The 26,735-nt window shown below is 42.8% G+C and overlaps 1 protein-coding gene across 2 annotated transcripts; it reads left to right on the forward strand.

Moving 5' to 3' along the window:
• The first annotated feature begins 440 nt into the window (after nucleotides 1–440).
• On the forward strand, nucleotides 441–26,118 carry LOC115124400 (zinc finger protein 711-like). Of its 2 annotated transcripts, none has more exons than XM_029653818.1 (10): nucleotides 441–654; nucleotides 1,845–1,924; nucleotides 2,175–2,273; nucleotides 2,514–3,164; nucleotides 5,931–6,080; nucleotides 8,268–8,411; nucleotides 8,729–8,866; nucleotides 13,324–13,464; nucleotides 19,036–19,202; nucleotides 22,568–26,118. In XM_029653818.1, exons 3-10 carry the CDS (start codon nucleotides 2,195–2,197, stop codon nucleotides 23,711–23,713), a joined length of 2,616 nt encoding a protein of 871 aa, XP_029509678.1. In that variant the 5' UTR covers nucleotides 441–654; nucleotides 1,845–1,924; nucleotides 2,175–2,194; the 3' UTR covers nucleotides 23,714–26,118. The 2 variants fall into 2 exon arrangements, with proteins under 2 accessions (XP_029509678.1, XP_029509679.1); XM_029653819.1 differs by having other exon boundaries at nucleotides 2,186–2,273.
• The last annotated feature ends 617 nt before the right edge of the window (nucleotides 26,119–26,735 follow it).

Genomic DNA, 26,735 nt, shown 5'->3' on the forward strand with positions numbered 1-26,735 from the left:
TACTTTGTTTCTCGTGCAGATGCTCTTCCTCTGTTCAGCATGCATGGACCATAGATCGATATGCCGTAGGCTGCAACACATGCTGCTATATAAAAATATATATATATTGTGATAACTCAGAACCTATGAATAATCCAACTGTTATATCCTATTGAACAAGGCAATGTGTCTATTCCAACATGTGTAGCTGTCAGAGTAGGGGACAACTTTATTAGGGAACATGAATGAGTGTATGCACATGATTAATAGTAACTTCAATGCACAACTGTCCTCCAATGTTGAACCCTGCCCGATAATCAAACACATTAACTAACACACGTGTATATTCTTATTTCAACTGCTGTAACAATCCTGATCAGTAGGTAAGTAAATTATCTTTGTGTCAATTTGACAATATCGATGTGTACTCAAAGCTCTCGCCTGCGTGACGCAAACAGACAGGGATCGGCGCTAAACGAGGCCACGCATTGTCTGGCCCTCCCGCCCTCCGTTGCGAGCGAGCAACGTGATTGGCCCAGGCCTCGGAAAGAGTGCCCGGGGATCCAAATGTACAGGCCGCATTTATCTTAGTGTCGAAAAATAAACCCAAACAATAACAGACACAACCGAGAAAGGAAACATATCGACGATCCATTTGAAGGAGTCCATAATAAGGTAAAACATTTCGAAACGATTGAAATTGCATATCAAATATATGACTAGGGCCCAGTCGGCCGTTACGGGCCTTCTACAGCCCGTTGAAAAACAACATGGTTGATAATGCCGCATGCTCTAGCTAACATGCTAGGCTAGCTAGCTAATGTCCCTTCGCAATTACAAATGCATCGATAAATGTTTAGCTACTAGCAATGTTGTGAATGTACAGGACGATTGTATTTATTTTGTGGTATCGATCGCGTGTCATGGTGTTCATTTAGCACCAATCGTTGATGTATGGAGGTTTTATGGAGTTTTAAAACACGCTATCAAACTAGCTAACCAAAATGGCGGAATCGAGGCTAACTAGGTACGGTTGTGGGCGCAACGGTTTATATATAAATATACCGTAAGTAACAGCCACCAAGCACTATACACCCTGCTCAATGACTTATTATTGTTATATCCATCTCTTTCTTTGCAGTATTGCTCAACGTTGCGTTTGTGGAATTTCCCCCCAAATGTCGACATCTGCCGCAAAACGTCTGCACAACTCCGAACAAGCTTGCTTAGTTCGTTATTAGCTAGCTAGCCCGCTACATATAGCCCTCTACGCCACCGCCACCCAATGAATGTGGATGTTTGCAAGTGTTAACACGAACATTTGATAATCAGGTGGAATTAGTAACACTAACTAGTTGGTTCTGTTCATTTGTTTTGTTTTAAATAGCGTGTACTCGCTAGCATGCCCTACAGTTGCATAATCCAGGCAGCCATGAAATTGGGCAATGAATGGTGGGCGTGTGTGGGACAACTCAAATCATTGCATTTGAGAAGCAGGAAAAACAACCGTTATTTATCCGTTCTAGGTCTCTTTCGACCGTCGCATAATAGAAATATGACCGAATATCTCATTATTCAGTCATATTCCATATGAGCTAGGACTGACTCAAATGGCATCAACAAGTGTTAACCAATCAACAGTTTCCACAGTAGCACCAATTAACTATATGGTCATATTTTTCCAGACATTAATTTTGTCAAGGCAGACACAGCAATGCCAGTAGCTAGAATACTGCAGTTTCAGCATCCTTATCATAAAATAGCATACGCAGAGGATATCTACTGGATATGTGATGTCATCAGTTTTTTTCCCACACTTCAGTTTTCAGTGGCATCTATCTCAGTTTGTTGTCCATTCTTTGCAGGGTTCTCCCTCCCAATGGAAGGAAGAAACACCAGCAACACACTGTTCTTATTTTAGAGTGCATTGTCATCAAATGTGAAGGTAATACACACTGACAGTAATTAATATCCAGGGCCTTTCTCTGAGTAGGAGTGCTGCTCTAAGATCTGTCCATATAATATTATTCATTATGATCTAAGAGCCAAACTGATCCCAGTTCAGCACTCCTACTCTGATATATTTTGTGGATACCGGCCCTAATCATCTGACATTCCTGAATTCACATAGTGTGTAAAGAGTATTGAACCTCTTGAAAGGATGTGTAGGCCTAACATGAATAATTGTATTTAAGCTTTTTTTAAGATCAAAGAGATGGACCACGGTGGAGGGATCCTGGAGCTACACACACAGGAGTTAAAGATGCCTCACACCATGATCATGCAAGACTTTGGTAGGTCAATATAGCCTTGTGATAATGTATACTTTGGGTTCATTAGCCTTCACTTGAGAGCCCAATGCCTCATGCAAAGTTAGATGCTGAACACACTACAGCAAAGTCTTGTGTAGCTGTACCTTTTTTTGGTGCTTTTCCACAAAGAGGAAAGCCTGGAAATGCCTCAGGCCAAACCAGGGCTGCAGTGGAAAAACATTCCTGTAATAATCTTCCCCCTCTTACTGTTTCCCTGTGCAGTGGCAGGAATGAGGGGCCTGGCCCACATCGACGGGGATCACATTTTGGTGTCTGTGCCTGAGGGCATGCTCCTGTCTGACGTCATGACAGACGAAGGCATCCTGCTGGAGCACGGCCTGGAGGTGCAGGGCCTCGAGACAGAGGTGGAGGTGGAAGGCCTAGAGACGGAAGTTGAAGGCTTTGGAGCGGAGGTGGTGGAGCTAGAGACACAGATGGTTGAGGGCCTCGAGACAGAGGTGGTTGAAGGCCTGGAGGTCGAGGCCCTGGAGGCGGAGGTGGAAGTCGAGGGCCTTGAAGCAGAGGTAGAGGTCCTAGAGGAATATCTAGAGACTGAGGTGATTGAAGGCCCTGACATCGGAAACGAACAGTTGCTGGGTTCCGAAGTGGCCATCGAGGAGGCAATAGACTCTCACCATCACCATGTTCTAACCTCAGACCTCATCCAGGGCTCAGTCCACCACCACCACATGCCAGACCAGCTTTTTGTGGAGCACCAGGAGGAGGAGGAGGAGGAGGACGTGTTGGAGGGCTTGGACCAGGAGGTGTTGGTGGGGGAGGAGGAGACAGTGATCCAGGCCCACGAGGAACTGCCGGTGGACGTGGAGGCTGTCTCTCTGCAGACTGATGAGGAGGACTACCTCATGATCTCCTGTGAGTCAACTACACCTAGAAACAGACTGGGGCTTGATTTCATTGAATTATTTGCTATGATCAGTAATATTAGGGCTGTCCCTTCTTTCGACCAATGGATTGGTAAAAAAAATTAAACATGTATTTTTCCATATAGACACAGCCTATGTGTTTTAATAAAATCATATATGTGCTTTGAGCTTGTCTGATGCTTAAAGTTTATGGTTTGATGCCTTAAGAGGGTGCCAGAGATCTAGATAACCAGAAGGAAAAAAACCTGTCCCAACTATCCTCCTCCCGCTCCTGCTGGCTTTCTGCCATTACTCTCCTGAAGTTTCCGGTAATAGGCTACACGAAGAGTCTGCAAACTTTCTCATGTGGAATGCCAATTTATCTTAACATTTCTACCGATCTACGTGACAGTTGTGGCTTTCTTATTCACATTTTCGTGAAAGTTTAATTGAATTAACAATAACGTCTTCATATCTCAATCAGTGTCATGTGGTTGATAAAAATTATATCATTCTAAATGAACATGATACATACCTAAAACGTTACTTCCATTGCCAACTATGTAAAAACAAATCAAAACATTGCAGCCTGCAGGTAGAAAATATCCTAATTTAAAAACATCTTTAAAAAATCCTATGAATCACATTGGCTACACATGGCCTGTCTGCAACAAACTTGAAACATTGTATCAACTATTAACTTGTGTTCAGCCTGAAGCTAGCACTATCGAACTTATAACATTATTCTGGGCCCTCAGTTTCCGCCAGTGAGCTCAGGACAGACACGAGGGATAAGAACCCGTGCTTGACTTGGGAAGGAGCTCACCGGAGCTGAAAACAGGTACCTCAAATGTTCTACCTCTTGAGCTCCTGTTCCTCTTATAGAACATTAGCTAAAAAGTATTTTGTAGCTCCTGCACCTAAATGTAAACAGTACCAGTACCCAAAATGAGTACCGTCACCTATTACAGTTCAAGTCGAGCACTGATAAGAAACATATTTTATGATGTTTTCGCTGGATCAGAGAATCACATTTTCCCCTTTCACGCTGAGTGGTTATCAAAAGGGAGAGAGCTGGAAAGATCTTTTCAAATACATTGAGGAACTATTGTCATTCTCAATGGATGTAAAAACAGAATTTGTTTGCTTGCTGTTTGAGGTAAAGAAAACATTACTTTGAGAAGCTCCACAGGTGGTGTGTTAAGCCAATCAGAAATACTATCAGATCCCCAAATGGGCACATTTGTCTACATTTGCGCGCATGACAGGTAGCCTATGGGCCTACTTCCATGTGTGTGTGTGTGTGTGTGTGTGTGTGTCCTTACTCAACATTTGACAGGGGTGCTCCAAACAAAAGACAATGACTAATTTGACAGAACTCGTAAATACATTTAAATAAACCAAAAGTTGTTTCTCACAAGTGTACCAGGTATAGGTTGTGCACTCTGCAAACAACATGTCCACTCTGACACTGACAACAGGAAGACTGGAATAATATTGAATGGATAAAATGACCGTAACCAAAGTAACAAACGTTGTAGATTAGGAATGCTGGGTAAAATGTACTAGTGGTGATATATGTAAAGGGGAATTGATAGACACTAACAATCAAACGCAACCAATTCACACGATGAAGTTATGAGACAATGAATGTGCACAAATTGGCGGTAGAGAGAAGAATGCCGAAGTCTGCATTTACCGTGATTTGGCCTCCGCAGAAGTCGGGGCATTCATACTTCTTGCACTTCGCGGAGCAGTGCAGAGCTGTTGTCATGGAAATTAGTTTGTATTTATACAGCGTGTACCGTTTCCCCCTAGCGTCAACCAATCATGTCAATGCGGAGCTATTCAGAGCCATTCTTCATTGTTACAAAATTTAGGGGGCTCATTGACTATGTGGTACAGAGCTCGATTTGGCCTTTGGAGGCTACGCAATTGCCAAACACCTTCGATAATGAGCCTCCGATGAGCCAATGAGCCACCGACCACATTTTAGAATCAAGCATAAATTGTCTTTCAGTCTAGAGTCTAGGATGAGTTGGACCGCAGAGTGAAGAAAAAGCATCCAACAAGTGTTCAGCATATGTGGGCACTCCTTCAAGACTGTTGGAAAAGCATTCCAGGTGACTACCTCATGAAGCTGGTTGAGAGAATGCCAAGAGTGTGCAAAGATGTCATCAAGGCGAAGGGTGGCTACTTTGAAGTATCATATATAAAATATTTAGATTTGTTTAACACCTTTTTTGGTTACTACATGATTCCATATGTGTTATTTCATAGTTTTGATGTCGTCACTATTCTACAATGTAAAAAAATAAAGAAAAATCCTTGAATGAGTAGGGGTGTCCAAACTTTTGTCTGGTACTATATATATATATATATATATTTACTATATATATATATATATATTAGTGTGTTACTGCTCGACCTAAAACCATCTCAGTCGACCAACAGCCTAATTGGGGACAGCCCTAATTTGAATCAATATTTACAACCGCTGCAAATTAATAGGCTAGAATATATCTGAAGGATTGTTTGTAGACTATTTCTGAAGTCTGTTTTGAGAGCATATTTCATGAACTCTTCTGATCATTTTTGCCTTCCAAGTCCTTGGTATTGTCCTACCCTGCTGCTGGGTAAAAGCTTACTGTCATGTGTTATTTGTGTCCATCCAGTGGATGACGTTGGTGAGAAGCTGGACAGTGGAGACACTCCTCTAGAGATCACTACTGTAATCTTAGTGTGTGTGTGTGTGTGTGTGTGTCCGTCCATCCAGTGGATGACGTTGGTGAGAAGCTGGACAGAGGAGACACTCCTCTAGAGATCACTACTGAGGTGATGCATGATGAAGACTCCAACAAGGAGGGGTCCGAGGTCATCAAGGTCTACATCTTCAAAGCAGAGGCTGATGATGATGTGGAGATAGGTGAGTGATACTTCTATCTCGTTCAAAACAACTGGGAACTCTCTGACTTCAGTGCGTTCAAGACCACTGGGAACGCAGAAAAAACTGAGCTCCGACTGGGGAATAATCGGTTTGAATGGTCATCCAACTCGGAAACTCTGGCATCTTTCTAGAGCTCCAACTTTCCGACCTGAAGATTACCGACGTCATGATTTGACCTTGGTTATTTCAGAGTTCCCACTTGTCTTGAAAGCGCCATTCTTTCATCAACGAGGCCAACATTTCAAGAGCCACGTGTCATTTGGAAAGTAAAGCATAATTTTCATATTCTGAATGGCAAACTATTATCTTCTAACGTGAAGTATCAGCTACATACATGGAAATGATAGTTTAGATGGTAAGTGTTCCCTGGACGAGTAGAGAGAACATAAGTGTGCTAGTGTGTGACTAGCTAGGTTTCCTTCCAATTGGTGAAAGATTTCTATGCAAATAATTTAAAAATCTGCATAAGAAAATATGTGCATTTTCCCACCAGTGCTATTTCCCAAAAATGTACTTTTTGTATATAAAATCAGTGTGTGATGACGTAGTGCAACACAAAATGTACTTTTTCATGTACGGAATAAAAATGAAAAGTTCATTGTGTTTGCATCATTTTCAACTAAACTGATAGTTTTGTCACAAACTGTTGTGTTTTAAATGTGTCTACTCTGGTCTGGGTACAACAGCTCTCGGATACAGTGAGGGGAGGCTAGTCTACATAATGACATTATTATGGAGAAGAGCCAGATGTAGTTTATTTGTCAAACAGCAGTCAAGCGCCATCATCTCACCAGAATAAGACCCTCAATATTTTATTGAAAAGACCATCAATGTCACAGTGCATCACAACTTATTTCATCTGTAGCCTAATAAGCTGCACGGTTTCCCCGGTTGTATTGGGAGGACCACACAACATATCCTTGCGTGACTTCCAAGTATTCTTCAATATGGTTATTATATATCAATATTTGCGCATAAAGGCGTTTTCTCGCATAATTAATTTTACCGTCATACAACGATCCCACCATGTCGAATAATTAACTAATTATCTGTCAGCATCTATAAAATTGTACCAAAACTTCCCGTTTCCATCACAGCTGTCGCAATTTTTTTTCTATTTTTATTATATTTCATTCACTAGTCCTGCATGTTGGGGCACGAAGCCTAAGGTTTTTAATGTACCCTACAATCACACCTGCAACCCTGTACATATGACCATTAAACACTGTGAAACTCTACTAGCATTAAACTGTCTATTGAACACTGAAACTCTACTAGCATTAAACTGTCTGTTGAACACTGTGAAACTCTACTAGCATTAAACTGTCTGTTGAACACTGAAACTCTACTAGCATTAAACTCTGTTGAACACTGAAACTCTACTAGCATTAAACTGTCTATTGAACACTGAAACTCTACTAGCATTAAACTGTCTGTTGAACACTGTGAAACTCTACTAGCATTAAACTGTCTGTTGAACACTGAAACTCTACTAGCATTAAACTCTGTTGAACACTGAAACTCTACTAGCATTAAACTGTCTATTGAACACTGAAACTCTACTAGCATTAAACTGTCTGTTGAACACTGTGAAACTCTACTAGCATTAAACTGTCTGTTGAACACTGAAACTCTACTAGCATTAAACTGTCTATTGAACACTGTGAAACTCTACTAGCATTAAACTGTCTGTTGAACACTGTGAAACTCTACTAGCATTAAACTGTCTGTTGAACACTGTGAAACTCTACTAGCATTAAACTGTCTGTTGAACACTGAAACTCTACTAGCATTAAACTGTCTGTTGAACACTGTGAAACTCTACTAGCATTAAACTGTCTATTGAACACTGTGAAACTCTACTAGCATTAAACTGTCTGTTGAACACTGAAACTCTACTAGCATTAAACTGTCTGTTGAACACTGAAACTCTACTAGCATTAAACTGTCTGTTGAACACTGAAACTCTACTAGCATTAAACTGTCTGTTGAACACTGAAACTCTACTAGCATTAAACTGTCTGTTGAACACTGTGAAACTCTACTAGCATTAAACTGTCTATTGAACACTGAAACTCTACTATCATTAAACTGTCTGTTGAACACTGTGAAACTCTACTAGCATTAAACTGTGTATTGAAGTGTGGTTACTGTCTCTGTCTGTAGGTGGGACCGAGGTGGTGTCTGAAAGTGACTGCCATAACGGCCACCATGCTGGGTCGGAGTCTGGGGGAGGAGGCAGACATGGCCGGGGGGAGAGGATGGTCTACATGGCTGTGAAGGACCACGCCCAGTCAGAGGAAGATATCAGTGAGTAAACACTCTTTAAAAAAATAACTCCATCTGTGAAGGTTTGTTAGTGGAACCCTTCATTTCACCTGTCCAGTCATGTGATCAAACACGCCTGGATAGGTTCATTCTTTATTTTTTATTTTTCAACAAATAGCTTTCACAGGTGCCGTTCAGAAGGATTTGAAGATGGCGTTGTGCAAATCAACAGTGTTTGTGCATGTTCTGTACATGTCTGTGTCGTTCTGTTTTCCAGACCTGGCCGACGTGGCTGAGCAGGTGTAGTTTGTTGAGGAGGAGGGTAAGGGTTGTTACTGAATCTGTCTGTGTGTTTACAGATGTGTCAGACATGGCAGAGCAGGTCTACATGGAGGTGATTGTAGGAGAGGAGGACACCTCTGCAGTCCAGGAGAACCAGCTAGATGACTCTCCAAACAGCAAGATGTTAGTCCCTGTCTCCTGGGCTGCTGCCTACGGTAAGAAATAAGATTTGTGTGATCAACTGGTTTTATATTCATTAATAACAGTTCCTTCATCTGGATATAACACAGACAACTATGGGCTCTATTTTAACAAACCTAACGCAATGGTAAGTCCAAGCCCCCGGAGGTAGTGCTATAGGTTTGATGAATGAACAAATTGTGGCTTTTGTCGAGGCTTGGCCCCTCACTTGCCAATCGTAACATGCTCCATGGCTAAATATGTGGTTGTGTATTTACTATCTTTTATTTATTGCCTTGGAATCAATTCCAATGTTAGTTTGTTTTATAGTTTGTTAGAACCGCTTACAGAAACAAAATAACACCTTTCCCGTCTTTGCTGAATATGTTTGCTCGAACCTGTCAGCACTGAAATAGGGGCGAGGCCTACAGTGAATTGCATTAGGACTGAGCATGGACATGCCAAACGTTGCCAATAAGCATGATTACATTTATTATTATTTTAGGCTTAAAAAGAGTGAATAATTGTAATACAATTCTAAAGAAAACATGTTTTTAAAATAAGCTAAATGTCTAAATACACTTACAGGCACCATAATTGCTTCCTGTGGGCATATCATTTTTAAACAACGCAGGCTCTGGTTTTACGCCCATCCAAACTGTTTACAGCAGCTGGACAAAGATCCAATGTAAAGGGAGAATGTCCCCTCTCCTGTTATACTGCTTCCAAATATGTTTTTTATACATATTGGAACCGTCTTACAAATCTCAGTCACACTTTTCCGGAAGTGCATTGCATGAGCGCCACAGACGTTCTCACCATTAAACCAGGACACGGAATTATTCTAATAAGTTTGCTTGTTTTTGTTTGATTTTAATCAAATGAATCTGTTTTTCAACAACAATAAATCCATGTAAAATGTAATGCTATCATCAAATCTGTTGAATCAGCCAAATTGCTGTTGAACCAGCCTTCGTTATAGTAGGCTGAGGGTAAGAGTAGTCTACAGAGAGCTTGGGTTTAAAAAAATAAATAATGAAATGAAATGGGAAAACAATTTGTTACAGGAGAATAACTTCTAAATACGAGTTTGGCCGGTATTCACAGGGGTTCTCATCTCTCGTTTCATGGTGGACGTTGAACCCCGTTGCCCTGAGTCTTACTATACTGGTGTTGACTGTTTGGGGGCCAACAGTTGACCAACAGCTGAATTTAGTTGGTTTACTATCATTGTGAAGACTTATGTGGTACTCACAGTATAGTAAAACGTGTACACGCTCAGACCTTTCAGGAGTAGTGCTTGTTTTAGTATTTGCTAAACCCTTATTTCTGGTCTCATGTTTCATGAGCTGAAATTTAAAGATCCCTGAAATTTTCCATATGCACAAATAGCTTATGTCTTTGTGCGCACATTTTTTACATTTACATTTACATTTAAGTCATTTAGCAGACGCTCTTATCCAGAGCGACTTACAAATTGGTGCTTTCACCTTATGACATCCAGTGGAACAGCCACGTCCCTGTTAGTGAGCATTTCTCCTTCGCCAAGATAATCCATCTACCTGACAGGTGTGGCATATCAAGAAGCTGATTAAACAGCATGATCATTACACAGGTGCACCTTGTGCTGGGGCCAATAAAATGCCACACTAGAATATGCCGTTTTGTCACACAACTCAATTCCACAGATGTCTCAAGTTTTGAGGAAGAGTGCAATTGACTGCAGTGATGTCCACTGGAGTTTTTGCCAGAGAAATGAATGTTAATTGCTCTACCATACCTCCAACGTTGTTTTAGAGAATTTGACAGTACGTCTAACCAACCTCAAAACCACAGACCACGTGTAACCACGCCAGCCAGGACATCCACATCCGGCTTCTTCACCTGTAGATGGTCTGAAACGAGCCTCCCAGACAAGCTGATGAAACTGTGGGTTTGCACAGCCGAAGAATGACTGCACAAACTGTCAGAAACAGTCTCCGGGAGGTCTACGTTATCCGCCTCCATTCTGCACAAACTGTCAGAAACAGTCTCCGGGAGGTCTACGTTATCCGCCTCCATTCTGCACAAACTGTCAGAAACAGTCTCCGGGAGGTCTACGTTATCCGCCTCCATTCTGCACAAACTGTCAGAAACAGTCTCCGGGAGGTCTACGTTATCCGCCTCCATTCTGCACAAACTGTCAGAAACAGTCTCCGGGAGGTCTACGTTATCCGCCTCCATCCCCTGATGTTTCAGCATGATGATACACGTCCCCATGTCACAAGGATATGTACACAAATCCTGGAAGCTGAAGGTGTCCCAGTTCTTTCATGGCCTGCACACTCACCAGACATGTCACCCATTGAGCATGTTTGGGATGCTCTGGATTGACGTATACGACAGCGTATTCCCAGTATCCAGCAACTTCATACAGCCATTGAAGAGGACTGGGACAACATTCCACAGGCCACAATCGACAGCCTGATCAACTCTATGTGAAGGAGATGTTTCGCACTGCATGAGGCAAATGGTGGTCCCACAAGATACTGACTGGTTTTGTGATCCAAGGCCCTACATTTTTTGTTTTAAGGTATCTGTGACCAACATATGCATATCTGTATTCCCAGTCATGTGATCCATAGATTAGGGCCTAATTAATTAACAGATTTCCTTATGAACTGTAAATCTTAGAAATTTGTTTTGTTTTTGTTCATAAGTCTTTCTCCTCCCCTGCTGTGTAATTCAATTTAAAGGGCTTTTAAAATGTATTTGACCTTTTATTTAACTAGGCAAGTCAGTTAACCTCCCCACGTCTACCTTTGACTCATTCCTCTCTGCCTCCTTCTTTCCACTCCTCTCCTCTTTTGACCTCTCCATCTCACCTTCCCCCCCTACTCACAAGGCAGGCAATACGCTCGACCTCATCTTTACTAGATGCTGTTCTTCCACTAAGAACAAATTCTTATTTTCAATGATGGCCTAGGAACAGTGGGTTAACTGCCTGTTCAGGGGCAGAACGACAAGCTTGTCAGCTCGGGGATTTGAACTTACAACCTTCCGATTACTAGTCCAACGCACTAACCACTAGGCTACCCTGCCGCCCCAGTGCTAGACCCGCTTTGTTGGCATAGGGAATATATGTTGCCAAAGCAAGTGAAATAGAAAATAAACTCAAGTGAAATAAACAATAATGACATGGGTGATTTTAGATGTCATTATGGCTATATACAGTGTTGTAACGATGTGCAAATGGTTAAAGTACAAAAGGGAAAATACATCTAAATATGGGTTGCCTTTGTGATGGCACACGGTGGTATTTCACCCAGTAGATATGGGAGTTGATCAAATTGGGTTTGTTTTCAAATTCTTTATAGGTCTGTTATCTGAAGGGAATATGTGTCTCTAATATGGTAGTGCAGGAGGTTAGGACGTGCAGCTCAGTTTCCACCTCATTTTGTGGGCAGTGTGCACATAGCCCGTCTTCTCTTGAGAGCCATGTCTGCCTACGGCAGCCTTTCTCAATAGCAAGGCTATGCTCACTGAGTCTGTACATAGTCAAAGATTTCTTTAAGTTTGGGTCAGTCACAGTGGTCAGGTATTCTGCCACGGTGTACTCTCTGTTTAGGGCCAAATAGCATTCTAGTTTGCTCAGTTTTTTATAAATTCTTTCCAATGTGTCAAGTAATTATTTTTGTTTTCTCATGATTTGGTTGGGTCTAATTGTGTTGCTGGTCTCCAGGTTCATCTCTCTGTAGGTGATGGCTTTGTAATGGAAGGTTTGGGAGTCCCCTTCCTTTTAGGTGGTTGTAGAATTTAACTGCTCTTTTGTTCATTTTGATAATGAGTGGGTATCGTCCTAATTCTGCTCTGCATGCATTATTTGGTGTTTTACGTTGTACCCACAGGATATTTTTTGCAAAATTCTGCATGCAGAGTCTCAATTTGGTGGTTCTCTCGTTTTGTGAATTCTTGGATGGTGAGCGGACCCCAGATTTCACAACCATAAAGGGCAATAGGTTCTATAACTGATTTGACATATTTTTTTTAGCTAGATGGTATGTTGAATTTTATGTTCCTTTTGATGGCATAGAAGGCCCTTCTTGTCTCTCAGATCGTTCACAGCTTTGTGGAAGTTACCTGTGGCGCTGATGTTTAGGCCGAGGTATGTATAGTTGTTTGTGTGCTCTAGGTCAACGGTGTCTAGATGGAATTTGTATTTGTGGTCCTGGCAACTGGACTTTTTTTGGAACACCATTATTTTTGTCTTACTGAGATTCACTGTCACGGCCCAGGTCCGACAGAATCTGTGCTTCTGTCCTTGGTTGGGGACAGAAGCACCAGATCATCAGCAAACGGTAGACATTTCACTTCAAATTCATGTAGGTTGAGGCTGCATGTTGCAGACTGTTCTAGTGCCCTTGCCAATTTGTTGATATACATGTTGAAGAGGGTGGGGTTTAATGTGTTTTATATGTAGATAAGTCTGTTTCTCCTGCTGTTTTAAATGTAGATAACAACAGTGTGGACATGGTGAGGAATGGAGGGACCAGGCCATACCTTCAGATCAGAGACGGTCAGGGTACCAACAGAGCCCTCAAACAGAAGATCAAGAAGAAGAAGAGGAATGGCGAGACACGGCAGTGCCAGACCGGTACAGACATTACATTATCACAGCAGTGCTAGACATTACATTATCACGGCAGTGCCAGACACTACATTATCACGGCAGTGCCAGACCGGTACAGACATTACATTATCACGGCAGTGCCAGACACTACATTATCACGGCAGTGCCAGACACTACATTATCACGGCAGTGCCGGACACTACATTATCACGGCAGTGCCGGACATTACATTATCACGGCAGTGCTGGACATTACATTATCACGGCAGTGCTGGGCATTACATTATCGCGGCAGTGCTAGGCATTGCATTATCGCGGCAGTGCTAGACATTGCATTATCGCGGCAGTGCCTGACATTGCATTATCACGGCAGTGCCGGACATTACATTATCGCGGCAGTGCCGGACATTACATTATCACGGCAGTGCCAGACTTTACATTATCGCGGCAGTGCCGGACATTACATTATCACGGCAGTGCCAGACATTACATTATCGTCGCAGTGCCAGACATTACATTATCACGGCAGTGCCAGACATTACATTATTACGGCAGTGGTAGACCCGTACAGACAGACATTACATTATCACGGCAGTGCCAGACTTTACATTATCACGGCAGTGCCAGACATTACATTATCGTCGCAGTGCCAGACATTACATTATCACGGCAGTGGTAGACCCGTACAGACAGACATTACATTATCACGGCAGTGCCAGACATGACATTATCACGGCTGTGCCAGACATTACATTATCACGGCTGTGCCAGACATTACATTATCATAGCAGTGGTAGACCCGTACAGACAGACATTAAATTATTACGGCAGTAGTAGACCGGTACAGACAGACATTACATTATCCGTTCGTCTGACATGAGCTCAAAGAACATACAACTAGTTATGTCTCCTTAATATATAAAATGATCAGAGGGTTGAAAACATGGTGGAGATTCCCTGTTGCTTCCTTTTTATTTCTTGAAATTCTGCTCTTAGACCTTGTGAGTTTTGATCTGCTCCTCAGTAATATACACTACATGGTAAAAAAGTATTTGGACACCTGTTAGACAATCATCTCGTTCTAAAATCATGGGCATTAATATGGTGTTGGTCCCCCCCCTTTGCTGCTGTAACAGCCTCCACTTGTCTGGCAAGGTTTTCTCCTAGATGTTGGAACATTGCTGTGGGGACTTGCTTTCATTCAACCACGAGCATTGGTGAGATCGGGCACTGATGCTGGGCGATTAGGCCTGGCTCTAAGTCGACGTTCCAATTCATCCCAAAGGTGTTAGATGGGGTTAAGGTCAGGGCTCTGTGCAGGCCAGTCAAGTTTTTCCACACGGATCTCGACAAACCATTTCTGTATGGACTTCGCTTTGTGCACGGCAATGGTAGCGTTCTCCTGGCATCCGCCAAATTAGTTTGTTGGACTGCCAGATGATGAAGCGTGATTCATCACTCCAGAGAACGTGTTTCCACTGCTCCAGAGTCCAATGGCGGGAGCTTTACACCGCTCCGACGCTTGGCATTGCGTATGGTGATCTTAGGCATGTGTGTGGCTGCTCGGACATGAAGCTCCCAACGAACAGTTCTTGTGCTGACGTTGCTTCCAGAGGCAGTTTTATTATTATTATTATTATTTTATTTCACCTTTTATTTAACCAGGGAGGCCAGTTGAGAACAAGTTCTCATTTACAACTGTGACCTGGCCAAGATAAAGCAAAGCAGTGCAACAAAAACAACAACACAGAGTCAGACATGGGATAAACAAACGTACAGTCAATAACACAAAACATAAATAGCACTTTCAACAGTAATCACAGCAAAAGGTGGCGCTACAAAGTATTAACTTAAGGGGGCTGAATAATTTTGCACGCCCAATTTTTCCGTTTTTGATTTGTTAAAAAAGTTTGAAATATCCAATAAATGTTGTTCCACTTCATGATTGTGTCCCACTTGTTGTTGATTCTTCACAAAAAAATACAGTTTTATATCTTTATGTTTGAAGCCTGAAATGTGGCAAAAGGTCGCAAAGTTCAAGGGGGCCGAATACTTTCGCAAGGCACTGTAGATGACCTGGAGGTAGTGGGCTTGGCAACGAATATGTTGCGAGGGCCAGCCAACGTCAGCATACAGGTAGCTGTAGTGGGTAGTAAATGTGGCTTTGGTGACAAAACGGATGACACTGTGATAGACTGCATCAAATTTGTTGAGTAGAGTGTTGGAGGCTATTTTGTTAATGACATCGCCGAAGTCAAGGATCTGTAGGATAGTCATTTTTATGAGGGTATGTTTGGCAGCATGAGTGAAAGAGGCTTTGTTGCGAAATAGGAAGCCGATTCTAGATTTAATTTTGGATTGGTGATACTTAATGTGAGTCTGGAAGGAGAGTTTACAGTCTAACCAGACACCTAGGTATTTGTAGTTGTCCACATATTCTAAGTCAGAACCATCCAGAGTAGTGATGCTATTCGGGCGGGCGGGTGCGGGCAGCAATCGGTTGAAGAGCATGCATTTAGTTTTTCTTGCATTTGAAAAGCAGTTGGAGGCCACGGAAGGAGTGTTGTATGGCATTGAAGCTTGTTTGGAGGTTAGTTAACACAGTGTACAGAGAAGGGACAGATGTATACAGAATGGTGTCGTCTGCGTAGAGGTGGATCAGGGAATCATCAGCAGCAAGAGCGACATCATTGATATATACAGAGAAAAGAGTCAGCCCGAGAATTGATTATTGAAATGATCGATTATCGTGGATTTATCGGTGGTGAGTGTTTCCTAGCCTCAGTGCAGTGGGCAGCTGGGAGGATGTTCTCTTATTCTCCATGGACTTTACAATGTCCCAAAACCTTTTGGAATTAGTGCTACAGGATGCAAATTTCTGTTTGAAAAAGCTAGCCTTAGCTTTCCTGACTGACTGTGTATATTAGTTCCTGACTTCCCTGAAAAGTTGCATATCGCAGATGCTATTCGATGCTAATGCAGTACACCACAGGATGTTTTTGTGCTGGTCAAGAGCAGTCAAGTCTGGGGTGAACCAAGGGCTATATCTGTTCTACATTCTGCACTTTTAAAGAGCAACCCGGCATCCTCTACTGACGGGAGGAGGTCAATATCCTTCCAGGATACATGGGCCAGGTCAATTAGAAATGCCTGCTCAATTAGAAATGACTGCTCTCTGAAGTGTTTTAGGGATTGTTTGACAGTGATGAGGGGTGGTCGTTTGACTGCGGACCCATTATGGATGCAGGCAATGAGGCAATTATCGCTGAGATCCTGGTTGAAGACAACAGAGGTGTATTTGGAGGGCAAGATGGTCAGGATGATATCTATGACGGTGCCCATGGTTATGGATTTTGGGTTGTACCTGATAGGTTCTTTGATAATTTGTGTGAGATTGAGGGCATCTAGCTTAGATTGTAGTATGGCCGGGGTGTTAAGCATATCCCAGTTTAGGTCACCTAACAGTACGAACTCTGAAGATAGATGGGGGGGGGTCAATCAATTCACATATGGTGTCCACGGCACAACTGAGGGGTGTCTATAACAAGAGGCGACGGTGAGAGACTTATTTCTGGAAAGGTGGATTTTTAAAAGTAGAAGCTCGAATTGTTTGGGCACAGACCTGGATAGTAAGACGGAACTCTGCAGGCTATCTCTGCAGTAGATTGCAACTCTGCCCCCTTTTGCAGTTCTATCTTGTTGGAAAATGTTGTAGTTGGGGATGGAAATTTCAGAATTTTTCGTGGCCTTCCTAAGCCAGGATTCAGACATGGCTAGTACATCAGGGTTGGCGGAGTATGCTAAACCAGTGAATAAAACAAACTTGGGGAGGAGGCTTCTGATGTTAACATGCATGGAACTAAGGCTTTTACGGTTACAGCAGTCAACAAATGAAAGCGCCTTGGGAATAGCTGTGGAGCTGGGGGGTACAGGGTTGGGTTAACCTCTACATCACCAGAGGAGGAAGAGGATAAGGGTACGGCTAAAGGCTATAAGAACTGGTCGTCTAGTGCGTTGGGGGACAGATCATAAAATAAGCAGATTTCTGGGCATGGTAGAATAGATTCAGGGCATGATGTACAGACAAGGATGTGAGTACAGTGGAGGTAAACCTAGGCATTGAGTGACGATGAGAGCGGTTGCGTCTCTGGCGGCACCAGTTAAGCCAGTTGAGGTCTCCGCATGTATGGAGGGTGCGACAAAATAACTATCTTAGGCATTTAGGGCGGGGCTGGTACTCTACAGTGAAATAAAACAATAATAACTAACATAAACACCAGTAGATAAGGCATATTGACATTGGGGAGAGGCATGTGTAGCCAAGTGGTCATAGGGTCCAATGAGCAACAATAGGGGAGTCAGGGAGCCGTTCGGTAGCCGCTACTACGCTAGGCGAGCTGGAGGCTCGGCGATTCAGAAGGCTAGCAGGCCATAGCCAGCAGATGGGCCTTTGACGATGTCGCAATGGAGAAGCCTGTTGAAACCACCTCGGACGATCATGTCGTGATGGATCGGCGGGGCTCTGTCGGCAATAAAGGGTCCAGGCCAATTGGTAAAAGAGGTATTGTAGCCCAAGAATTAGCTGGTAGACCTCTACGGCTAGCTGGGAGATGGGCCTAGCTCAAGGCTACCTCAAGGCTAACTGGTGCTTGCTTCGGGACAGAGGCACTAGCCAGGTGTAGCCACTCGGATTGCAGCTAGCTAGCTGTGATGATCCGGTGTAATGTTCCTTAGCTTGCGGTAGGAATCCGGAGATGGGGTAGAGAAAAAGCAGTCCGATATGCTCTGGGTTGATATTGAGACTGGCAGGTATTGATCGAGCTGAGGCTGTCTGGTGTCCGAGTTAACAGTGAAGGCCGCTAGCAGTGGCTAACTGACTACTAGCTAGTTAGCTGGCTAGCTTCTGAAGGGGGTTCCGGTTCTAAAGTATAAAAATAGCAGATCCGTACCACATTGGGTGAGGCGGGTTATAGAAGAGTATATTCTGTATGTAGATGAAAAGTGAGATTCAAATATATGAAAAAACTAGGAACACAACTACATACACACGGGACAAGACAAAACACACGTCCGACTACTACTCCATCTTGGAACATACATTTTGGAACTCTGTAGCAAGTGTTGCAACCGAGGACAGACCAAATCTTTGCATTTCAGCACTCGGCGGTCCCATTCTGTGAGCTTGTGTGGCCTACCAATTCGCGACTGAGCCATTGTTGCTCCTAAATGTTTCCATTTCAAAATAACCGCACTTCCAGTTGACCGGGGCAGCTCTAGCAGGACAAAATTACTTGTCGGAAAGGTGGCATCCTACGATGGTGCCACGTTGGAAGTCACTGAGCTCTTCAATAAGGCTGTTCTACTGCCAATGTTTGTCTATGGAGATTGCTTGGCTGTGTGCTTGAATTGATACACTTGTCAGCAATGGGTGTGGCTGAAATAGATGAATCCACTAATTTGAAGCTGTGTCCACATACTTTTGGCCATGTTGTGCACCTCTGCTCTTTGTCTGTCTCGTCAGCTGTGGTCATACGTTCTCAATTGGCTCACCTGGATAATTAAAGGCTAAATACATTTCCCCCCTGTCTCCTCTCAGCTGTGATCATCGGTCCAGACGGCATGCCCCTGACCGTCTACCCCTGTCACATCTGTGGTAAGAAGTTCAGGTCACAAGGCTTCCTCAAGTGCCACATGAAGAACCATCCTGACCACCACCTTAAGAAGTACCAGTGTACCGACTGTGACTTCACCACCAACAAGAAGGTCTCTGTCGTCTCTCATATCTCCGATGTTCACGTCATTGGACCTTATCTGTTATTACTCTTTTCTTCTCACCTTTATTTTCTCTATTCTTTTATGTTATTTAAGCAATAATGCCTGAGAACCCGGGAATTATCAGACAAGGGCTGTTCTGAGGCCCAAGGCGAAGCCAAGGGCCAGGATTACTGCCTTGGAGGGAGTTGTCCCTCGATAATTCCCAGGTTCGAGGGCATTATAACTTTTGGTATAATCTTTGCAGACATACAGTGGGGCAAAAAAGTATTTAGTCAGCCACCAATTGTGCAAGTTCTCCCACTTAAAAATATGAGAGAGGCCTGTAATTTTCATCATAGTACACTTCAACTATGACAGACTAAAAATCCAGAAAATCACATTGTAGGATTTTTTTATTAATTTATTTGCAAATTATGGTGGAAAATAATTATTTAGTCAATAACAAAAGTTTCTCAATACTTTGTTATATACCCTTTGTTGGCAATGACAGAGGTCAAACGTTTTCTGTAAGTCTTCACAAGGTTTTCACACACTGTTGCTGGTATTTTGGCCCATTTCTCCATGCAGATCTTGTCGTGGAAATTTCCTCTATTTACCAAATCATGAGAGCAAACCACACACCAGTCAGAGTTATGCTTAATCTTCACCTTTAATAATAATGAAACTTTTGCAATAGCATTTTGACTTTCAACAGTTCAGTATCTCTAACGAAAAGTTGAGTCCCAACATAATGGCAAATGGGATCCTTTATAGCAAAGATCCACCCCCCCTAGACGACATGACAAAACACAGGTCTTAGGAACATACACAAAGAAAGACTTTACTTCAGAGAGGAGTATCCCATAGCCAGACAGAGTTGGCTATAAATTATCGTTCAGTTTGGTCTCCTAAACAAAGCTCTTATTTCGTCCTTGGTACAAAATGGTACCAAGACATTACCCCCACCCTATGATATATATCAAATTGTCATACAACCAATTCTAAATACAACCAATCCTGGACAAGCTCACGGAGAGGAGAGTGAGGCTATAGGTTAAGATAGGGGCAACAAAAGAGGGAGCATAGAATGATTCCAGACACTGCCATCCTCCTCTCCCCGATGGGAAAAGTAGGGAGTGACTGGCACACAGACACAGTGGAGCAAAAGATATGTTTACACATGATGACACCTTGACCTCTCCCCTCTCTGCGGCCCAAGCAACTTAGTCCTAACATAGAACAGATACTGCAACCCCGCCACAGTATTATACATCTCATTGGAAGATTGACCATAAGAGACTACATTTACCTGGTGTCCCGCCCGGTGTCCTGTGTGCGTAATCTGTAAGTCCATGCGCATTCCATTTCTTCAGAAGAGAAAGTAAAAATCCATCGTGGCAGTTATCGTCGATAGATATGTGAAAAACACCTTGAGGATTGATTCTAAACATTGGTTTGCTATGTTTCTGTCGATATTATGGAGTTAATTTGGAAAAAAGTTTGCGTTTTAATGACTTATTATTATTTTTTCCTTACCCAAACGTGATGAACAAAACGGAGCGATTAGTCGACACAAATAATATTTTGGGGAAAAACAGAACATTTGCAATCTAACAGTCTCCTCATTGAAAACATCTGAAGTTCTTCAAAGGTAAATTATTTTATTTGAATGCTTTTATGGTTTTTGTGGAAAATGTTGCATGCTGAATGCTAACGCTAAATGGTACGTTAGCCATGAATACTGTTACACAAATGCTTGTTTTGCAATGGTTGAGAAGCATATTTTGAAAATCTGAGATGACAGTGTTGTTAACAAAAGGCTAAGCTTGAGAGCAAATAGATTAATTTCATTTCATTTGCGATTTTCATGAATAGTTAACGTTGCGTTATGGTAATGAGCTTGAGGCTGTAGTCACGATACCGGATCCGGGATGGCTCGACGCAAGAAGTTAAGCAGGGGGACACGTCTGGCACTGCAGGATTTGAGTCCCTGGCGGCATAGTGTGTTACTGATGGTAGGCTTTGTTACTTTGGTCCCAGCTCTCTGCAGGTCATTCACTAGGTCCCCCCGTGTGGTTCTGGGATTTTTGCTCACCGTTCTTGTGATAATTTTGACCCCACGGGGTGAGATCTTGCGTGGAGCCCCAGATGGATGGAGTTTATCAGTGGTCTTGTATGTCTTCCATTTCCTAATATTTGCTCCCACAGTTGATTTCTTCAAACCAAGCTGCTTACCTATTGCAGATTCAGTCTTCCCAGCCTGGTGCAGGTCTACAATTTTGTTTCTGGTGGCCTTTGACAGCTTTTTGGTCTTGGCCATAGTGGAGTTTGGAGTGTGACTGTTTGAGGTTGTGGACAGGTGTCTTTTATACTGATAACAAGTTCAAACTGGTGCCATTAATACAGGTAACGAGTGGAGGACAGAGGAGACTCTTAAAGAAGAAGTTACAGGTCTGTGAGAGCCAGAAATCTTGCTTGTTTGTAGGTGACCAAATACTTATTTTCCACCATAATTTGCTAATAAATTCATTAAAAATCCTACAATGTGATTTTTCTGGATTTTTTCTCTCTCATTTTGTCTGTCATAGTTGAAGTGTACCTATGATGAACATTACAAGCCTCTCATCTTTTTAAGTGGGAGAACTTGCACAATTGGTGGCTGACTAAATACGTTTTTGCCCCACTGTATGTTTATTCATTAAAATATGACGGACATTTTAGAATTAAAAATATTATTTTAACGAGTATATTTTGTTTTTGCATTCTGAAGTTTCTACCCAAGTGTACTGGTCATGAGTTATTTTCTTATGTTTTGACCCTGTCGTCAATGCTAATCATTCTATTCATTATCTGTTGCTATTCCATTTGACCTTGCTATGCTAAACAAATTATTGGCATGTAGCTAGCTAGCAGAGAGTCAATGATGATGAGAGACAAGCACTTCAATAAATAATCATTCAATAAATGTCAAATAGAATTCATGGATTTCTGAGTGCTTATGGTTTCCATGGTGAATTATTAGTTTTGGGTTCATTCTTGGGCTAGCTAGCCTATTGGCAGGGGAGAGATCCCCCCCCCCCCCTACTGTTGCAAACCAAATAGTAGCATGGAAAAAATCGTGTGTTTTTTTTTTCCCCCAGAGGGAAATTAAGTTGATGAATTTCCTGCCTGGTCTGCTGGACAGTGGAATTATGAGATTAATACATCATGGTATTTTGCGTGAGTTGTTGTCTCATAACTCCTGCATATCAACCAGTCAGGAACCAGACAACCCGTTTTATAATATTACGTTGTAACTCCTCCCTGTTAAGTGTGTTGCTCTTGTGACATGTCTGTAAAATGCACTATAAATATATTCTGTTTTGTTTTTGAAGGTCAACTTCCACAACCACCTGGAGTCCCACAAGCTACTGGTCCATCACAGAGACAGAACCTCTTCCCCAGACTACCCAGAATACAACAGGACCACCCCAGAGTACCCAGAATACAACAGGACCACCCCAGAGTACCCAGAATACAACAGGACCACCCCAGAGTACACAGAATACAACAGGACCACCCCAGAGTACACAGAGTACACCCGGCGTTACCACGAAGACAGCCAGCTAGGGTCTAACAAGCTGATCCTGAGGGACAAGGAGTCCAAACTGCACCACTGTAAGTACTGTGACTATGAGACTGCAGAGCAGGGGCTCCTCAACCGCCACCTATTGGCCGTTCACAGCAGGAACTTCGCCCACGTGTGCGTGGAGTGCACTAAAGGCTTCCGTCACCCGTCAGAGCTGAAGAAGCACATGCGGACCCACACGGGCGAGAAGCCGTACTGCTGCCCGCACTGTGACTTTCGCTGTGCAGACCAGTCCAACCTAAAGACTCACATCAAGAGCAAGCACGGTGCCGACCTGCCTTTCAAGTGTGGCCACTGCCCCCAGGCCTACGCTGACGAAGGGGAGCTGCAGCGGCACACGGAGATGGTGCAGGGCCACAAGACCCACCAGTGTCCCCACTGCGAACACAAGAGCACCAACTCCTCTGATCTAAAACGACACATTATATCTGTTCACACCAAAGACTTCCCTCACCAGTGTGACGTGTGTGAGAAGGGCTTCCACCGGCCCTCTGAGCTGAAGAAACACTCAGAGACGCACAAGGGCAGCAAGGTGCACCAGTGCAGGCACTGTAACTTCACGACCTCTGACCCTTTCACCCTCAGCAGACACATCCTCTCCGTTCACACCAAGGACCTCCCCTTTAAGTGTAAACGCTGCCGGCGAGGGTTCCGCCAGTCCACGGAGCTGAAGAAACACATGAAGACCCACAGCGGGAGGAAGGTGTACCAGTGTCAGTACTGCGAGTACAACAGCCCGGACGCTTCAGGATTCAAACGCCACGTGATCTCGATCCACACCAAGGAATACCCCCACTGCTGTGACTACTGTTGTAAAGGCTTCCGAAGGCCCTCGGAGAAGAGCCAGCACATAGCCAGGCATCACAAAGATATGCTGACGGAGCGTTGTTAATACAATGTTGACACAACGTTACCCGGACAGACAGACTGGCACACTCACTCCTCAGTCTACGTAGACCTGATTCACACGACAAAGGGGGAACACGTTTAGGCAGTTGATAAGGATGGAATGGTACATTTAGACTGCTAGCGACGATAACATTCTGACTGTTTCTCTTTTTCTACTGGTTGTATAGAGTAGGAAGAGGTCTCACCAGACCCCCCCTCCCCCATTCCCTCTCCCCCAGGTGTAATCAAACTAAGCATGTGGTGGAGGTTGGTGAAGTTTAAAACCAGTGTATATGTTGTCAGTGGGGCACCTGTCACTCTGTCTGTATTTATTTATCTGCAGAAAGAGGATTCACCATATGATTAACATTTTTTTTTTCAGGGTCTCAAAATATGTCTGTGTGTTTTCCTGTTGAATATCTGGAAGAAAGAAATGGACAGAAGTCCTCTAATATAGGAAGTGGTTATTTGAGAACATCATTCAGGCCTGTTCTTCTCTATCTCACCAGACTGTATCTGGATCAAACTAGTGCATACTGTATCTGGATCAGACTACTGTATCTGGATCAGACTACTGCATACTGTATCTGGATCAAACTAGTACATTCTGTATCTGGATCAAACTAGTGCATACTGTATCTGGATCAAACTAGTGCATACTGTATCTGGATCAAACTAGTGCATACTGTATCTGGATCAAACTAGTGCATACTGTATCTGGATCAAACTAGTGCATACTGTATCTGGATCAGACTACTGTATCAAACTAGTGCATACTGTATCTGGATCAGACTACTGTATCAAACTAGTGCATACTGTATCTGGATCAAACTAGTACATACTGTATCTGGATCAAACTAGTGCATACTGTATCTGGATCAGACTACTGTATCAAACTAGTGCATATTGTATCTGGATCAGACTACTGTATCTGGATCAAACTAGTGCATACTGTATCTGGATCAGACTACTGTATCTGGATCAAACTAGTGCATACTGTATCTGGATCAGACTACTGTATCAAACTAGTGCATACTGTATCTGGATCAGACTACTGTATCAAACTAGTGCATACTGTATCTGGATCAAACTAGTGCATACTGGAGAGCTGCAATGCTCTGCTAACAACTTGTATCTTCAAACCTGGGTTCAAATCATTTTTGAAATATTTCTTATACGTTTACCATTTCCTTTATCCTGCCTAGAGTGGACTTTTGCGAATCGGTTGGTTCTGTTTTGCCTGGCAAGCCCAACGAAGGTATGTATTTGAAATTATTGCAAATAGTTTTTGAACCCAGGTCTAAGTATCCTCCCAATAACCTGGTTTATACCCTAATACCGTTTGTTTTAAAGGCAATCTGAATCACAATCATGTCATTATGAGCCTGTGGGCCCTGTTTGGGTGGTCCACCTGTGAGGTCAGAGTGGAACAATGTTTACACAAGCACCTTAATCTACGAGCTATGAAACCAACTCGTTTTTTAAAAAACAAACAACTTTGTTTAGTTTCTTCTTAACAGTGCCAATTTATTATTAATTCAACTTTAATGTTTTGGTGTTTGGTGGGCAGATGGTTCTGTATGTTTGGTAAAAACTTCAGCTGTTGTCACCACAGTTTTTTGACCTTGTGAATGCCACTGTAAGTTGTGTATATGACCTTGTGAATGCCACTGTAAGTTGTGTATATGACCTTGTGAATGCCACTGTAAGTTGTGTATATGACCTTGTGAATGCCACTGTAAGTTGTGTATATGACCTTGTGAATGCCACTGTAAGTTGTGTATATGATGTGTGTGTGTCATCACATAGAACACAGATGTGGTCACACACAAGCCAACCATCCGATGGTCAGGTCTTATGTTCTGTTTCTCCTCGTGCACTGAGCTCTGCTAAAACAGACATCTGAAAAGTAAAGTTGATTTTAAGTCTCAAACATATGCCGTGTAAAGAGATTGTGTGTTTTGAGTCAGTAGAAAGCACTTTAACTATTATTTTGTTAATTTTACATGTACGAAAAGGTGTATAATGTATATTCCCTGAATGAGACAATATGAGTGTTGTGGGTATTTCAGGGCCTGGAGTGGGACGGTAGCGACCAGTATTCATCCAAATGTATCATCAATAGAGAGCTGTCTAATGAACTCTTCTGTTTTCATATCTGCTAGGTAATTGGTTGGTAATTCTGTTGAGATTTCTGCTCACTGGTGTCCAGCAACCCCACAGTCAGTTGGCTACACACACCTTAAGTACAATGGTGGAGAGATTGTCGTTGGAGTCTTAAAGTATGCACATAGTAGGCTGGCCATGAAATGAATTGTGTTTAAAAAAAAATGTATGTATTTTTTTTTTTTGTCTGACTGTTCAGAAACTACTGGTGAGGAGCAACCAAAATAAACAATGACCTTTTTAGTTCTTGCTGTCCTTTTTGGGGGGCATTTCGAGCCTCAAAGGCTCTAGTGAGTAGTGCACGACTAGGGAATAGAATGTCTCCTCTTGCTCAATCATCACCACAAGATGGCGGTCTAACTCCATGGAAATGTAGGAAATTTAAAACGTTATTTCGAGCTTTACCGATAATGTATTACTCAGTTGACTAGTATGACAACTCACTTAAATGATAATATAAAATATCCAGTGAATAACTTAGGTCAAGAGTGGGTTACCATATTGAAAATGGGAAAGGAGTACTTATCCAATATATGTCCCGAATGGCACCCTATTCCCCATATAGTGCACTACTTTTGACCAGAGCTCTAAGGGCCTTGTTAAAAAGTAGTGCACTACATGGGGAATATGGTTCCATTTGGGGCAGACGTTATGTGACGCTACCATACTGCTCCCTCTAATAGACGGAACTTATCGAACTGTGATGTCAGCACTTCTGTGCTCCTCTCCTTCATACATCAGGATTGATTCTCCAGGCATGACCGTTTAAATGAACCCTGAGACGGAGCGCTCACCCTGGCTGGTATTCCAAAAGGCACCATACTCCCTACAGCTGGATAACAGGCTACATTAGATTAGAC

The sequence above is a fragment of the Oncorhynchus nerka genome, linkage group LG6 (assembly GCF_034236695.1).
Source record: "Oncorhynchus nerka isolate Pitt River linkage group LG6, Oner_Uvic_2.0, whole genome shotgun sequence".
NCBI lineage: Eukaryota > Metazoa > Chordata > Actinopteri > Salmoniformes > Salmonidae > Oncorhynchus > Oncorhynchus nerka.